We start from the raw sequence: 17718 nt of genomic DNA on the forward strand, positions 1-17718 counted from the left end.
TAATCTATGATTAATCTAGGACAAAGGTTCGGCACAACATCATGGGCCGAAGGGCCTGTTCTGGGCTGTATTTTTCTATGTTCTATGTGTCCTCCAGCTCGCAGCCATTTCGCCAGCTGCTGTGGGAGGCCACACATCTGATGCCAATAAAGCCTCAGTTTGGATTGAACTTCGTCTTTAAGTCAAATTGATCGTGCCTCACCCTAGCACTTGACTCTCCGACCCTAGGAAAGAGCATCTGACTATCCACCCTGTCCATGCCACTCATAATCTTCTAGACCTCAATCAGGTCACCTCTCAACCTCCGTCATTCCAGTGAGAGTTCAGAAGAATGAGGGGGCGTTCTCATAGAAACCTATAAAATTCTATCAGGACTGGACAGGATTAATGCAGGAAGGATGTTCCCGATGGTGGGTGTGTCCAGAAGCAGTGGTCACAGTCTGAGGATATGGGGTTGACCATTTAGGACAGAGATGAGAAATTCCTCCACCCAGAGAGTGGCGAGCTTGTGGAATTTGTTACCACAGGAAGTAGTTGAGGCCAAAACATTGTATGTTTTCAAGAAGCAGTTAGATATAATAATCTTTATTATTGCCACAAGTAGGCTTACATTAACACTGCAATGAAGTTACTGTGAAAATCCCCTAGTTGACACACTCTGGCGCCTGTTCGGGTACACTGAGGGAGAATTCAGAATGTCCAAATTACTAACAAGCATGTATTTCGGGACTTGTGGGAAGAAACCAGAGCACCCGGAGGAAACCCACGCAGACACGGGGAGAACGTGCAGACTCCTCACAGGCAGTGATCCAAGCCGGGAATCGAACTTGGGACCCTGGCGCTATGAAACAACAGTGCTAACCTCTGTGCTACCGTGTGGCCCATGTGGATATGGTACTTAGGGCGAAGGGGATCAAAGGATATTGGGGGAAAGTGGGATTAGGCTATTGAGTTGATCCGCCATGATCATAATGAATGGCAGAGTGGGCAGCACGGTAGCACAGTGGTTAGCACAGTTGCTTCACAGCTCCAGGGTGCCTGGTTCGATTCCGGGCTTGGGTCACTGTCTGTGCGGAGTCTGCACATTCTCCCTGTGTCTGCGTGGGTTTCCTCCAGGTGCTCTGGTTTCTTCCCACAGTCCAAAGGTGTCAGGTGGATTGGCCATGATAAAATTGCCCTTAGTATCCAAAAAGGTTAGGTGGGGTTACAGGGATAGGTTGGAAATGTGGGCTTAAATGGGGTACTCTTTCCAAGGGCTGGTGCAGACTCGATGGGCTGAAAGGCCTCCGTCTGCACTGTAAATTCTATGAAGGGCCGAATGGCCTCCTCCAGGTTCTATTTTTTCTATGTTTCCAAGACCCCCGGGGGAAAAATTAATCGATTCCATTTCCCTCTCTGTCTTTCTCCCGTGATGCTATCTGTGACCTGCTGAACACCTCTTTTTGAATGAGCACTTTCCCTGGTTTAACCCTCAATGTGAGGGGTTGCAAGTGGGTGGGTGAAGGCACCCCTGACTGGAGGCTGTTCCTGCTCGGGGACTGTTCACAGTGCCTTCTTCCTGCCGCCGCACAGAATCACATGAGGGTTTATTTAAAGGAGGGAGAGAGAGAGAAAAAAGCGGGTGAGTGGCGTCTGACGTGAGTGAAGGTCACAGGAGGGGAGAGACCTCCCTCTCTCTCTCTCGGAGTGTCCCGGCTTGCCGGAGGGTTGCGGATCCGCTGCCCGGCTCAGCCCAGCCCGCACAGTGGCCTTGCGAGCTCAGTCGGTGCCTTTACCTCTTTAACCGGGTGAGTGAGGCGGCAGTGGGTGATGTGGTAGTTTTGTTTTGTGTCTGGGCCAAGTACTGCACACACACACACACACCTCTCTCTCTCTCGGCTGCAACCAATGGCCTTAGTTATCAGTCCCAACAGCCGGCAAACGCCAAGGTTATTGAGGAGTTTTACTTCAAAAATCACTGAGATGAAGCAACCTTAGCAATTTATTTTGCACAAGAAACAAAGTATTTTAATGCCCGCGGTGCATTTTCTGTTTCATTCTTAAACCGCCTCCCTTTGTTTTAATGCATCCCCCCCCCCCCCTTCCAAAACAAATCTTTATTTCTGTCACATCTACCGCAAAATGCTGATCTCAGCACAAATCGGCGGTAGCCTGGCCAGTAAAGATGTCGGTTGATTTATATGAGACTGGAGAGTTTATTCTCTCTTTCCCCCTCCTCCCCCTTTCCAGTTTGCCCTTCTCTTGCCCTTCTCTTGTCCTTTTCGTGTCATTGTCGTCCATTGCCATTATAGCCGCTTGTTGGGGACTAGAACCGTGTGTGTTGTGACCCAAGTTATACGCTGGCCTGCTCCATTTCATCAGTGCTCTCTCCCGCTAAGCTGTTCCCTGGCAACGCCTGAATGGTGGAATGGTCATTTGCGAAGCCATGCCGTTGGGGGGGGGGGAAAAATCTCTCCATTCATGCAAAGCCCAAAAGGTCGACCATATGATGTTCGTCCACCGGTAGACAATCTTAACCCTTACTGTTGGGTGGGGTTGCTGGGTTGTGGGGATAGGGTGGAGGTGTTGACCTTGGGTAGGCTGCTCTTTCCAAGAGCTGGTGCAGACTTGATGGGCCGATTGGCCTCCTTCTGCACTGTAAATTCTATGATAATCTCATTCCTCAGAAAAGGAGGCTGTTTTTCTCCCATTGGACTGTGACAGTTGGGGTCAGGTTGCCAGAAAAGGGGTTTTCATTTTGGACATCATTTCAAAGGGAGCTAAGCTGGCTTCTCTTGGAAGAGGGGTATTAATAGCATTGCCCCCTCCGCCTTCCCCAGCCCAAATGTTCTTATCCTTATTTGAGTGGGAGATCAGAGAAGTACTTTTGCTTTGCAGAACAGTATCACGTGATGGTGGTGGGGTATAAAGTTCACAATAAAATAATTACAAATGGACCCAGGATAGAGCAGACGGATGACCTTCTCACTGCAGACATTTTGATGTGCTGTGACTATTTAAAGACAAAGGGAATGAATGAATGGTAATAAAGTTATAGGGTTTATAAACCTGTAAGTAGAATAACCTCTTAATAGCAACTCAAACTCTTCATTTCAACTCTCCGGTTTCATATGCAAATCTTCCTCTCCATAAATACAATCATTCTTCGACACTCCTGAACCTTTTCGTGATCATTTCGTGGTTTTTATTGTTTGAAACCACTGTGTTATGATTCAGAGTGATGGGTCCTTTTATGTGTTACTGTGCATTCTTACAGTCGGCATTTGCACGTGGAGTAACAATCAACTTTTTAAAAATATAAATTTAGAGTACCCACTTAATTTTTTTCCAATTAAGGGGCAATTTAGCGTGTTCAATCCACCTACCTTGCACAACTTTGGGTTGTGGGGGCAAAACCCACGCAAACACGGGGAGAATGTGCAAACTCCACATGGACAGTGACCCAGAGCAGGGTTCGGACCTGGGACCTCGGCGCCATGAGACTGCAGTGCTACCACTGCGCCGCCGTGCTGCCCAATCAACTTTTTTAACCCTGTGGTTGATGGGGCCGGCCCCCAACTCCTGCCACCTCTGCCCTTTCCCTCCCATAATCAAAATCTGGGTCTCCCATCTCCTCACTTTTCACCCCACCAGTCGCCACATTCCAAAGATCATGCACTGTCATTATTTCTGCCGATTCCGGCATGTTGCCACTACTAAACACATCTTCAACAGCCCCCCCCCCCCAAAATAGTGATCACTTTCTGTGACACCCTGGCCCACTCCTCCATCCCCCAAATCCTTCATCCACTTACCACGGCACCTTACCATGAAATCGTAGAAGGTGCAACACCTGTCCCTTTACTTCCTCCCTCCTCACTGTCCCAGGGCTCAAACGCTCCTTTCAGATGAAGCAGCATTTCACTTGCACCTCCTTCAGTTTGATCTACTGTATTCACTGCTTCCAATGCATGAGACTAAACACAGACTGGGTCCACAAGCATGACCCCAACCTTCCTGTTGTGTGCCATTTTCACTCAGCATCTCGCTTTCCTGCCCACACGTCTGTCCGTCCTTGGTCTGCTGCAGTGAAGCCTGGCACTAACTGGAGGAACATCCCCCATCTTCCAATTAGGCATGTTACAGCCTTTTGGACTCAACATGAGTTCAACAATTTTCTCACACACACACCGGGCGATCAGTTACATGTTCTTCAGTTTTGCTTTTACTGAGCACTGACCTTTGTTCTCGTTTTAACAAATTCTGCTATCGTACCTTTATGCCACTATCAGTATTACTTTAGTCCTTAATGCTACCACTAGCACCAATTTTGGCTTGTATCCTTGACATCTTTGTCAATCGCTCCTTAGCCCCAACCTATCTCCCTGGTCTTCTGTTCTGCCCCCTCTCCAGCCAAATAATCCATTACATTTCTACCCTTCGGTTCTGAAGAAGGGTCATATGGACTTGAAACATTAACTGCGTTTCTCTCTCCACAGATGCTGCTAGACCTACTGAGTTTATCCAGCGTTTTCTGTTTTTATTTAAAATTTCCAACATCCACACTAATAACTTTTATTTTTAATGATGTAAATATAGTAATGTTCCAGTGCGTTACAGTTCTATGCCTGGGTGTTCCTAACTCCTTCGTATGAAAGTAGTCACTGGGAGCAGCCCCGGGTCCAATCCCTGACACGGACAACCTGGGCATCATGGCACTGCCAGCCTGGCACACTGGAGGTGCTCCTGCCAGCCTGACAGTGCCAAGGTGCCTGGATGGCACTGCCTGGGTGCCAGCAGGAGTGTGGGGGTACTACCCTGCCCAGAGCCCAACCACCTGGGAGACCTCCCCAGGTCCCATTTATGCCTGGTCCATGTTTGTGTGGACCAATACTGAATTGTGCCATGGCGAGCTCTCCCAGGCGTTCATTCCCAGGCCTCCGGAGAATCAGGTGGCAACATATTTAAATGAGCCCAATGACTCACTTAAATATGTAAATCTGGATCTCACGAAGTGAGGACAAGATCCCGATCGTAACAGATTCCGCGAGGTATTCGGAAGGTTGCAAATCCCGTGAGAGGCCTCGTGTGAGATTTAACGGCCTCATAACGTCACCGAGTCGGGCGTGACCAGGCCATTCGATTGCGCCCATAATTATTAGCTGTATCACAATGTTAAAATTCATTCTCTCAACTATAATCAGATTCATGTGTGATTTATTTATACGTTTACAAGAATTTACTTTCCCTTTTGAATTCTTATCTTCCTTCTGTCATGTGAGAGTACCTTTAAGAAATGGGTGTTTATGAATGGATGTGTATATAAATATCTGTAGTAAGAGTACCTTTAAGAAATTGGTGTTTATTACTGCAGTGATGTCAGAGAGTGGGTGGAGCTGGGCTGTCTGTCAGCTTTTTACTTTCGTTTTTGAGCAAGCTGCAGGCTGTGTTTTAGTTTCGTTTTCAGTGTTGGAGCTGAAGCCAGACCAAGCAGGTATACTGCTGTTCTCTCTGCCATCAAAAGACTATCTCTTGATCATTTGGTGAATTCAGGATTATAAATGTTCTCCGTAGTGAATGTAAACCTAATGTGCTTCTGGTAAAAGGTGTTTTAAGTCTTCTGGATGTTAAAAGGAAAGTTTAAAGGATTACTTAGTGTTGTATTCTTTGGGGGTTGTATTTGAATTAATGGTTGCTAAGATGTTCATTATGTTTTAAAAAGGTTAACTTGAGTTCATAGAATAAACATTGTTTTGCTTTAAAAAAAATACTTTTCCATTTCTGCTGTACCACACCTGTAGAGTAGGCCGTGTGCTCCCCATACCACAATCTATTAAAAGTCGTGGGTCAGGTGAACTCCATGATACACTTTGGTGTTCTCTGAACCCTGGCCCATAACACTTCGACATGCATTAGTGTCAGAAGATATTTTATTGCTAATAAGCTTCCCAATTCATTATGATAGATTCTTCCCCTTTCCATGTGCTAGTTATGCTTCAGCCTCTTAGTTTATTGCTCTTTGATCAGGATCGGTTTGATGAGATTTTCATTCAACCAATGATTCATGAGCATGACCCTGCATTCCCAGCAAGTTGCCCTAATTGCAGGGGTGCACGGTTAGAATAGATGTTCGGCTGTTGTAGTCCTATCCCTGACCGTGGGATGGGTTTCTGAATTTGTCCATTTTGAACTACAGCAGCAGAATTTCAACCTTTCATTTTCAGATGATCAACTTGACCTACCTCATGTGATTAGAACTGGCCACCATACCTTTTCAGTGAAGGAATCTTAAATTCCTCATGAGTGAAAATAAATGTTTCTGTGTACAACGGCCAGCGCTTCAACAATCTAGGATGTTACAGCAGTCTTAATAGGAGGGGTGTTGTGATGCCAGGTCAAAAAGAATACAGGGTTTATTTAACTATCTGTGCTGGCTTTATTGGAATGAATACACCGAGGGCAGTGGGTGCTTGGAACTTGCTGCCAGAGGAGGTGGTGGAAGCAGGTACAATTATGACATTTAAGGGGCATCTTGAGAAATACATGAATAGGATAGGAATAGAGGGATACGGACCCCGGAAGTGCAAATGGTTTTAGGTTCGATGGGCAGCATGGTTGGCACAGGCTTGAAGGGCCAAAGGGCTTGTTCCTGTGCTGTACTTTACTTTGTTCTTTGAATGCTGGCCTTCCTGTTATCCTCATTTTAAAATTTTCTTCTCCCCTTCTCTCTAGGGTGGCTTTATTTTAAAATAAAGATTGAAGAACAATCCTGGCCCGATATTCATCATGGCCAGTTTATTCCGTGGGGCGATGTGCTACTCCTTGCCATTGTTCCACAGTGTACCAACTGTGACAGTTAAAAGAACGCTGTGCAAACGCTATTTTAGAACTTACCGAGTTTTGTGGAACCAGCAAGCAGTTAAAGGTAAAGATTGCTGTTTTGTTTTCCCATGTAGTTTGTACCACACTCCAACTAAACAAGAGGAGTGAGTTGCTAACATGTGTTCTGATTTCTCATCATTTGAAACCTCCTGTTTTGGTATCTTTGAACATCCATTGCATTTGGGTTGCTCCCCTTGTAACGCAAATTCCATTCGTGCAAGCTCAGGAAAAACACAGAGCTTTGCCATGCCTTAAAACAACTAATTTAGATGGCCTGATGGATGTGGAGAATTGTGATTATGTGTGGCTGTTGCAATACTGACTGAACTATAGAATCAGCTTGTGCTTTATTTTAATGTCAGTATAGTAACGAGAATATATTCATTTTCTGTTTCAATTTATCAGCGTGCTTGGGCGGCACAGCGCAGTGGTGGTTAGCACTGCTGATTCACGGCGCCGAGGACCCGGGTTCAATCCCGGCCCCGGGTCACTGTCTGTGTGGAATTTGCACATTCTTCCCTTTTCTGCATGGGTCTCACCCCCACAACCCAAAATGTGCAGGGTAGGTGGATTGGCCGGCTAAATTGCCCCTTAATTGGGGGGGGAAAAAGAATTGGGCTCCTAAATTTAAAAAAAAAAAATTATCAGTGTGCAGCCTTCACATTGTTTTCCATATGGTAGTCTCATATAATCAATAGTTTAGACGTGAAATAATGATTAATCTAATTTACACATCTTAAAGGTCTTGTCTAGCTTTCTTTGCATCAAAGAGCAGCAGTATTTTATGATTGACCATCAGGTTCTTGTGCATGGTATGATTTCTTGGGTTATGCAATAAAAGTAATTGACCTCACTGCAGGTTTGACTCGCTGGTCAGCCTTTCCTAGGCCCGTATTGGGCAGAGTTCCCAGCAACTATTTACTAGAACTTGAGACCGTGCGTGTCCTTGCCAATAAAGGAGTGACATGTGAAACCAACATGTGTGCAGTGAAAGCGGAGTAGTTGAGAGCTGGATATAATGTGGAATTTGTGCAAGGAAGTAATGTCTTTGTTCCAGGACTAGATTAATTCAACATATTGATCAAATTGTATTGAACAACGATAATAGCTCAATTTACTAATTCCAAGTTCAAGAGGAAAAATAGAATTATGGAGGTTTTCAAGGATTCATCTCTGCCAGCTTTTTGCTGACGCTAAAATTAATTCTCAGATTTTAAAAATTCATTCTCAGGGTGTGGACGTAGCTGGCAAGGATTGCATCCAATGCACATTCCTAGTTAGCCAAAGGAACATGTGACAGGTCACCTTTATCTGTCTTCCTATGCTTCTATCATTGAAACAATTTTCCTTTTCAAAAAGATGTTTGTCAAATCCATGCTGCAACCCACCTAACCCTTCTCTCTCTTCCTTGTGATACTTAATATAGATACTGTTTCAATTCACTGCAATAGTGTCCAGTTGCAGAATACATTTTAATGTTTCAATGGAAATCCGAACATAGTTCTTAACTTGCTACAATGAGTCAAAGCTATACAAAGAAAATTACAGCACAGGGACAGGCCCTTCGGCCCTCCAAGCCTGCACCGACCATGCTGCCCATCTGAACTAAAAAACCCTACCCTTCCGAGGACCATATCCCTCTATTCCCATCATATTCATGTGGTCCTTTTTGATTTTTGTCTTTGGTTTCTCTGCCATCCACTTTTCCCTTTACTGCCTTTTGTTTCTGTCCCCACCTTACTTTCCTCCGATTTCCTGCATCGGTTTCCATCCCCCTACCATATTAGTTTAAACCCTCCCCAACAGCATTAGCAAACCCTTCCACTCGGACAGAAATGTCAACTTTTTTTAAAAAAAAGCTTTGATTATCACCGAATCACAATCTTTACAATGCAGAAGGAGGCTATTCGGCCATGGAACCTGCACTGGCTCTCTGCAAAAGCATTCAATCTAGTCCCACTCCCCTGCCTTATCCCCATAACATTGCATGTTCTCACTTTCCAGATCACAATCCAATTTCATTTTGAATGAGTCAGTTGAACTTCCACAACCTTCTCATGAAGTTTGTTGCAGACTCCAACTACCCTCTGGATGAATATTTTTTTCCTCGCATCACTTTTACTCCTTTTAATTTGTGCCCTCTAGATCTTGATGCACTCTTGAGTGGGAACAATTTCTCATTATTTACCCTGTTAATACCCCTCAGGATCTTGACTACTTCTATCAAGTCTCCTCTCAGCCTTCTTTTCTCCGAGGAAAACCGTCCCAACCTTTCCAATCTATCTCCATGGCTACAGCTCTTTACCCTTGGAATCTTTCCTGGGAATCTCCTCTGTACTCTCTCCAGTGCCTTCACATCCTTCCTCAAGTACAGCACCCAGAACTGGATGCAGTCTCTAGATGAGGCTTAACTAGTATCTAATATAGGTTTAACATGTCTTCCTTACTCTTGTACTCCGTGTCGTTATTAATGAAGCCTAAGGTACCATCTGCTTTGTTAACTGCTCTCTCAACCTGCATTGTCACCTTCAATGACTTATGTACATATACACCGAGGTCCCTCTGTCCTTCCACCTCCTTTAGAATTTATTTTATTTTTATACTGTCTCTCCATATTCTTCCTGCCAAATGAATCACCTCACCCTTCTCTGTAATGAACTTCATCTGTCACTTGTCTGCCCAATCCACCAACATGTCTATGTCCCTTTGAAGTTCAAGACTGTCCTCATCACTGTTGACAATGTTTCTAATCGTCATATCATTTGCAAATGTTGATGCCCTGAACACCACATTCTAGGTCATTAATATAAATATCAGGAAGAGTAAGGGTCCCAACACTATCCCCTGGGGAATTCCACTACAAATCTTCCTCCAATCCAAGAAACAACTATGTATCACTATCCTCTGTTTCCTATCACTCAGCCAATTTCTTATCCAAGTGCCTACTTATTCCATGAGCTAGACGTTTGCTCCCAAGTCTGCTGTGTGGCACTGTAACAAATACCTTTTGAAAATCCATATACACCAAATCAACAGCGTTGCCCTTATCAACCTCGGCTATCTCCTCAAAATAATCTGCAGCAAATTAGTTAAACGTGATTTTGCCTTGCTGAATCCATGCTGGCTTTCCTTCATTATCCTGCACTTGTCTAAGTGACTATTGACTTTTGTCCCAAACTATTGTTTCCAAATGTTTCCCTACCACTGAAGACAAACTGACTGGTCCGCAGTTGCCGGCTTTATCCTCGCACGCCCTTTGTGAACAAGGGTGCAACATTCGCCATTCTTCAGTCCTCTGGCACCGTCCCTGTGTCTAAGGAAGACTGGAAGATTATCGTTGGTGTCTCTGAAATTTCCCCTCTATCGCATCCCTCAGCCCCTTGGATGCATCTTATCCAGTCATGGTACATTATCCAGGAAAGATATCCTTTGTAACACCTCCTCCCTCTTAATTGTAAATTTTCCTAGTGTGCCGGTTACCGCCTCTCTCACCTCGGCCTTAGTCGCACCTTTGTAAAGACCGATGCAAAGCACTCATTTAATACCTCTCCTGGCTCCGTGTGCAAGTCCCTTTTTTCAAAAGATTTCTAATTGGCCCTATTTCTTTTTAACAAACAATTTTATTGAGGTATTTTTGGCATTGTAAACAGTAACTATATACATTAGTGTGCAAATATCAATTACAAAAACATAATGCAAATAACAGTTCCTCTCTCGCAAATAGACCCGCCTATTCTTCCCCCCTACTCTACACTATTCTATTCTACCCCCGGCTGACGATTAGTTCCCCGCGAAGAAGTCGATGAATGGTTGCCACCTCCGGGCGAACCCCGATAGTGATCCTCGTAAGGCGAACTTGATTTTTTCCAAGCCGAGAAAACTTGCCATGTCCGACAGCCATACTTCGGTCTTTGGGGGCTTTGAGTCACTCCAGGCCAACAGTATTCGTCGCCGGGCTACCAGGGAAGCAAAGGTCACAACGTCGGCCTCTATCCCCTCCTGGATTCCCGGGTCCTCCGACACCCCAAAAATCACCCCCTCTGGACTCATCGCCACCCTTGTTTTCAGTACCCGGGACATGACATCGGCAAATCCCTGCCAGTACCCCCTGAGTTTTGGGCACGCCCAGAACATGTGGACATGTGGTTCGCTGGTCCATCGCACATCTAGCACACTTGTTCTCCAGCCCAAAGAATTTACCAGGCCACCGTCATGTGGGCCCGGTGAAATGAATCAGTCCGAGCCTGGCACATGTTGCGGTTGCATTTACCCTCCTCAGTGCGTCTGCCCATACGCCTCCCTCCAGCTCCCCACCAAGCTCCTCCTCCCACTTGAGTTTCAGTTCCTCGGTCCCTGTGTCCTAGCCCTATTCTTTTTTATCATCCTTTTTATTATTTATAGCTTATAGAAGACCTTGGGTATTCCATTTTATGTTAGCTGTTTATTGTACAATTGTAAATTTTCTTTACGCAAGTTGTTCAGGGAGGCTCTGGACATCAAATAAACTTAAAGTTTTAGAAATTTTAATCTGGCCCAAAGATCATTTGGAAGTCCTAATACTAATACTTTTAGCACACTAATCCTAAAAACAACACTGCTGTTTAATATGAAAAGTAAAAATTGGTTTAAGAAAATCAATTCAATCCTTTAACTACTAATTCTATGTTCAAAATGGAAATAAAAGGTGAGGTTTTCTGCTTTAGCCCTTGTCAGCCTGCAATTGTCAGGCGTTTACCATAAGTGGAAAATCATGGATTGGTGATCACGTAGAAAAAAAGTTGAATGAAGATTTGTAAAGAGTACAGAAAAGTGGATAAGTTAGCGTTTACAAACAAAAAGGACACTTGAATTAAGACCATACACCATTAAAAGAAAACTTTATAATTGTTAAAGAATCTGAAGTTTTGGTGGAATATAGAACAGGTAAATCAATACCCGGGAAATCAAACGGAGAATGTTTGGCACATTATGCTCACCAGAATTCACATCATTTTCTTTGTCAATGAAAATTTATGAATTATTCGTCACCCGTATATACTCTTGCTGTTGTTTTTGTTGTTGGTGTCTGGCTGATAAATATGGTATGTGCTCTTGTCTATAACATTCCAACCTACGAACTAGGAGCAGGAGTAGGCCACTCGGCCCCTCAAGCCTGCTCCGCCATTCCGTAAGATCATGGCTGATCTGATTGTAACCTTGTAGTACCGTCAATATGACGCAAGGCAGGTTGAGGTAATGTCAATTGAAGGCTTTATTAAGCAGAACTTTATCCCCAGCAGCGTGGTTACAGAATGCAGCTGCTGAGGGAAATGGAGGGAAAAGCTGGGTTCTTATACCGGCATTTCTGGGTGGAGTCCAGTAGGTGGCAGATCCTATCAGGACCTGGCATCCCTCCACCAATAGCCTGTCGACACGTGGTGTACCATATTACCCCTAATACATACCACCACATTCACCCCTTGTTGAAAAAGAACCCGGCGGGATGGTGGTTTGCATGGTGGTAGGGGTTTACAGAGTCGGTACTGTGCCGTAACTTTGAACAAAACACAAAATTATCGCTTCAACTGGGCCAACGGGCCAAACAGGGTCGGCATGATGCCATAACTATAACTAAACACAATAACTGAAAACGTTGAGAGTTAAAGTGATTCGATGAGCCGGATGGGTGCCCTGGTCGTCCTTTCCGATCGTCTCGGGCGCGGTGGTGATGGCGCTGGCTCGAGTCCCGTCAACTCTGGGAGCGTAGCGCTGTCCCCTGTGTCCTTACTCCTGGGCGGGTCTGGGAGGAGAACCGAACCCCCCGGGAAGGGGGTGGCTGCGGGATGAACCGGCGGGAATGAGGAGGTGGTGATTGGCGTTGGGGGGGTGTGGGTAGCCCCGGCGGGCGCCAGGTCTCGCAGGGAGACCGTATCCCGTCGGCCATCGGGGTACTCCACATAGGCGTATTGCGGGTTGGCGTGAAGGAGATGCACCCGTTCCACCAACGGATCTGACTTGTGCGCCCGCGCATGTTTCCGGAGCAGAATGGGTCCTGGAGCTGCTAGCCAGGTCGGAAGTGGCATTCCAGAGGAGGACTCCCTAGGAAAGAGGAGGAGGTGCTCATGAGGCGTTTGATTCGTGGTGGTGCACAGCAGGGACCGGATAGAGTGAAGGGCATCCGGGAGGACTTCCTGCCAGCGGGAAATTGGGCGACTCCTAGACCGGAGGGCCAGCAGGACGGTCTTCCAGACCGTTCCATTCTCCCTTTCGACCTGCCCGTTCCCCCGGGGGTTGTAACTGGTTGCCCTGCTCGAGGCTATGCCCTTGCTGAGCAGGAATTGACGCAGTTAATCACTCATAAAGGAGGACCCCCTGTCGCTATGGATATAGTCGGGGAAACCGAACAGTGTAAAAATGGTACCGAGGGCTTTAATGACCGTGGACGCTGTCATGTCGGGGCAGGGGATGGCGAAAGGGAAACGGGAGTATTTATCAACGACGTTCAGGAAGTACGTGTTGCGATCGGTGGAGGGGAGGGGGCCTTTGAAATCCAAACTGAGGCATTCAAAGGGTCGAGAGGCCTTAACCAGGTGCACTCTATCTGGCCTGAAAAAGTGTAGTTTGCACTCCGCGCAGATCTGGCAGTTTCTGGTGACTGTTCAGACGTCCTCGACGGAGTAAGGGAGGTTGCGGGCCTTAAGGAAGTGGTAGAAATGAGTGACCCCAGGGTGGCAGAGGTCCTCGTGGGGGGCTTGTAGACGGTCCACTTGTACATTGGCACATGTGCTGCGAGATAGGGCATCGGATGGCTCGTTCAGCTTTCCGGGACGGTACAAGATCTCATAATTGAAGGTGGAGAGTTTGATCCTCCACCGCAAGATCTTGTCGTTCTTGATCTTGCCCCGCTGTGCATTATCGAACATGAAGGCAACCGACTGTTGGTCAGTGAGGAGAGTGAATCTCCTACCGGCCAGGTAATGCCTTCAGTGTCGCACAGCTTCCACTATTGCTTGTGCCTCCTTTTCCACTGAGGAGCGGCGGATTTCTGAAGCGTGGAGGGTTCGGGAGAAGAAGGCCACGGGTCTGCCTGCTTGGTTGAGGGTGGCTGCCAGAGCTACATCGGATGCGTCGCTCTTGACCTGGAAGGGGAGGGACTCGTCAATGGCGCGCATCGTGGCCTTTGCGATATCCGCTTTGATGCGGCTAAAGGACTGGCATGCCTCTGTCGACAGGGGAAAAGTAGTGGACTGGATTAGCGCACGGGCCTTGTCGGCGTATTGTGGAACCCACTGGTCGTAATAAGAAAAGAAGCCCAGGCAACGTTCCAGGGCTTTGGCACTGGGGGAGAGGGAACTCCATGAGGGGGCGCATGCGTTCGGGTCAGGGCCTATCACTCCATTGCGCACTACGTAGCCCAGGATGGCTAGACGATCGGTGCGGAACACGCATTTTTCTTTGTTGTAAGCGAGGTTCAGGGCATGAGCTGTCTGGAGGAATTTTTGGAGGTTGGCGTCGTGGTCCTGCTGGTCGTGGCCGCAGATGGTGACGTTGTCGAGATACGGGAACGTGGCCCGTAAACCGTGCTGGTCAACCACTCAGTCCATCTCTCGTTGGAAGACCGAGACTCCGTTCGTGACGCCAAATGGAACCCTTAAAAAGTGGTATAACCGCCCGTCTGCTTCGAAGGCAGTATAGTTGCGGTCACCGGGACGGATGGGGAGCTGGTGGTAGGAGGACTTGAGGTCCACGGTGGAGAAGACCTTGTACTGTGCAATCCGATTGACCATGTCGGATATGCGGGGGAGAGGGTACGCATCTAGCTGAGTGTACCTGTTGATGGTCTGACTATAGTCGATGACCATCCTCTGTTTCTCCCCGGTCTTAACGACTACAGGGACTGTTGCTAGCCTGGATGATGCCTTCCTTCAGCAGTCTCTGGACTTCGGACCGGGTAAATGCTCGGTACTGGGCGCTGTACCGTCTGCTCCTTGTGGCGACGGGTTTGCAATCCGGGGTGAGGTTTGCAAACAAGGATGGCGGTTCAACTTTGAGGGTTGCGAGGCCGCAGACAGTCAGTGGGGGTATAGGGCCGCCAAATTTAAATGTTAAACTCTGGAGGTTGCATTGGAAGTCCAACCCTAGGAGTGTGGGCGCACAGAGATGGGGGAGGACATACAGCCGGTAATTTCGGAACTCCCTCCACTGTGACGTTAGGTTAGCGATGCATAACCCCGTGATCTAAACGGAGTGGGATCCCGCCGCCAGGAACATTTTCTGGGTGCTTGGCCGAATTACGAGGGAACAGCGCCTTACCGTGTCCGGATGGATAAGCTCTCCGTGCTCCCAGAGTCGATGAGACACGGCGTCTCGTAGCCATTCACTAGGACTGTAGTGGTTGCAGTCTGGAGCGTCCGGGGTCGCGACTGGTCGAGGGTCATCGAAGCCAGATGTGGTTGTTAAAGTTGAGCATCGTAATCAAGCAGTATGTGGCCGTCTGTGTCGGGGTCCTTCAGCCAAGATGGCGGCGTCCATGGATCGAGCGCGGTCGGGGTGGACAAAATGGCGGCGCCCATCTCTCCCTCGTGGCGTCCGGGGTCCAAAATGGCGGCGTCCGTTGGTCGCACATGGATCGTTGGGGGGGCTGGGTCTGTGGTCCCGTTCCTTCCCCGGAGATAGCGGCGACCCCGCGGGACTTGCCCACCGTCGCGTAGTGGCCCTTCTTCCCGCAGCTTTTGCAGGTAGCCGCGCGGGCCGGCAGCGCTGCCGAGGGTGTTTCGGCTGGCCGCAAAAATAACAGCGGGGCCCCCCCGGTTGGTCTGGTGTTTTGGCCGCGCAGGTTTGCGGGTGTCGGAGAATCGACCGCGGCGGGTGTCCAGGGAGCCCAAGGAGCTGTAGTGCGGTCGGAGGCGCGGGCGTTACGCGAGGCCATATCGAGGCATGCCGCCAGGGCCCGAGCTTCTGTAAGTCCCAGAGATTCTTTCTCCAGAAGCCTCTGGCGAGTCTGGGAAGAGGCCAAACCTGCCAGATACGCATCGCGGACCAGGAGCTCTGTGTGTTCATTCGCTGTTACCGCCGGGCAGTTGCAGTTTCGACCCAGGATCTGCAGGGCGTTATAAAACTCGTCCAGCGATTTCCCCAGGAAATTGCCGTCGTGTAGCGAGCTGGTAGCGAGCAAAAACCTGGTTGGCGGGCCGGATGTAGATATCCTTCAGCGCGGCGATGGCACCGGTGAAACTGTCCTCGTCCTCGATAAGGGAGTAGACGTCAGGACTCCCCCTGGAATAGAGGACCTGCATCTTTTGTTCGTCAGTCGGTGTGCCGGGGGTCGTTCGGAGGTAGCCCTCAAAGCATGCCAACCAGTGCTTTAAGATAGAGGTCGAGTTAGCTGCTTTGGGTGCGATGCGCAGGCACTCCGGGGTGATTCGGAGCTCCATGTTCCCACGTCGTTTTCTTCAATTTAAATTCTGCTTAATAAATTGTAGTACCGTCAATATGACGCAAGGCAGGTTGAGGTAATGTCAATTGAAGGCTTTATTAAGCAGAATTTTATCCCCAGCAGCGTGGTTACAGAATGCAGCTGCTGAGGGAAATGGAGGGGAAAAACTGGGGTCTTATACCGGCATTTCTGGGTGGAGTCCAGTAGGTGGCAGATCCTATCAGGACCTGGCATCCCTCCACCAATAGCCTGTCGACACGTGGTGTACCGTATTACCCCAATACATACCATCACAACCCTCAACCCCACATTTTGGCTAAAGGGAAGCATCACTCCACCAGACAGACTGGGTCTCCAGACTCTCCTATCTTCTGTCATCATCTATTTTGCTACTCTGTTTCACTTGACCTGATGTCATGTGGCAAGCATTGCAAGTTTAATTTGTGTATTGAAACATCAGTTAGAGTGGAATTTGAACTCATCACTGTCTGGTTAGAAGTCCACAAATATAAAACTATCAATCCACTCTGGTAAGCCATCTAACTGCTTTTATAATCTTATCTATGGTTACATGGTGTTGTGGTAATAATAACACTGGACTAGTAAATTTGAGTTCCAATCCCATTGTGGTAACCTGTAACATATCAGGGCCACAGTAGTACAGTGGTTATGCCACTGGGACAATAACACAGAGAATGGTATTTTTTATAATCTTTATTGTCACAAGTAGGCTTACATTAACACTGCAATGAAGTTACCGTGCTGCTAGTCGCCACATTACGGCACCTGTTCGGGTACACGGAGGGAGAATTTAGAACGTCCAATTTACTTAACAGCGCATCTTTCGGGACTTGTGGGAGGAAACCGGAGCACCTGGAGGAAACTCACGCACACACGGGGAGAACGTGCAGATTCCGCACAGACAGTGACCCAAGCGGGAATTGAACCTGGGACCCTGGAGCTGTGAAGCACTGTGCTACCATGTTGCCCCAGTTCCCATTCCACTAATGCAGTTTGAAAATTTGAATTCCTATTTTAAAAATCTAGAAATAAAGAAACCTCGACAGTAAAAGTACCGAGAAAGCTTTTGGATTGGCATAAAAATGCAATTGGTTCACTAATGTAGTACTGCCAATGTTCAACAGGTAAATAGCCATTTACTGAATTAGGCAGCAGAGGACATTCCAATGTCTCACCACCGTTTAGTTGTAATACCATAATTCAGGACAAACACTGGTTTCCACTCTACCCTTCTGGATCCTCTCCCTATGCAGAAGCAACTGGGGATAAAACCTAGCTCGTAAGTACAAGCTTCAATGAGCATCGCCTGCTCTCAATTCACTCTGAAGATAGTCCTGCTTTTCCGATCTGGATTTCTAACATATTTGTCAGTCAGGAAACGTTGTCATCATTGCCGTTAGCCAATATATATGAGTTCAGTC

General features: G+C 47.4%; 1 protein-coding gene across 1 annotated transcript in view; it reads left to right on the top strand.

Moving 5' to 3' along the window:
- Positions 1-1627: 1627 nt before the first annotated feature.
- The window catches only part of LOC140387501 (NAD(P) transhydrogenase, mitochondrial-like), a 131327-nt gene continuing 115236 nt past the window's right edge, over positions 1628-17718 (top strand). The window contains exons 1-2 of the mRNA XM_072470676.1: positions 1628-1787; positions 6712-6904. Of these exons, the coding sequence (XP_072326777.1) occupies positions 6766-6904 (139 nt within the window). The 5' untranslated portion in view covers positions 1628-1787; positions 6712-6765. The remainder of the gene's footprint in view (positions 1788-6711; positions 6905-17718) is intronic.

Source organism: Scyliorhinus torazame, chromosome 12 (assembly GCF_047496885.1).
Source record: "Scyliorhinus torazame isolate Kashiwa2021f chromosome 12, sScyTor2.1, whole genome shotgun sequence".
NCBI lineage: Eukaryota > Metazoa > Chordata > Chondrichthyes > Carcharhiniformes > Scyliorhinidae > Scyliorhinus > Scyliorhinus torazame.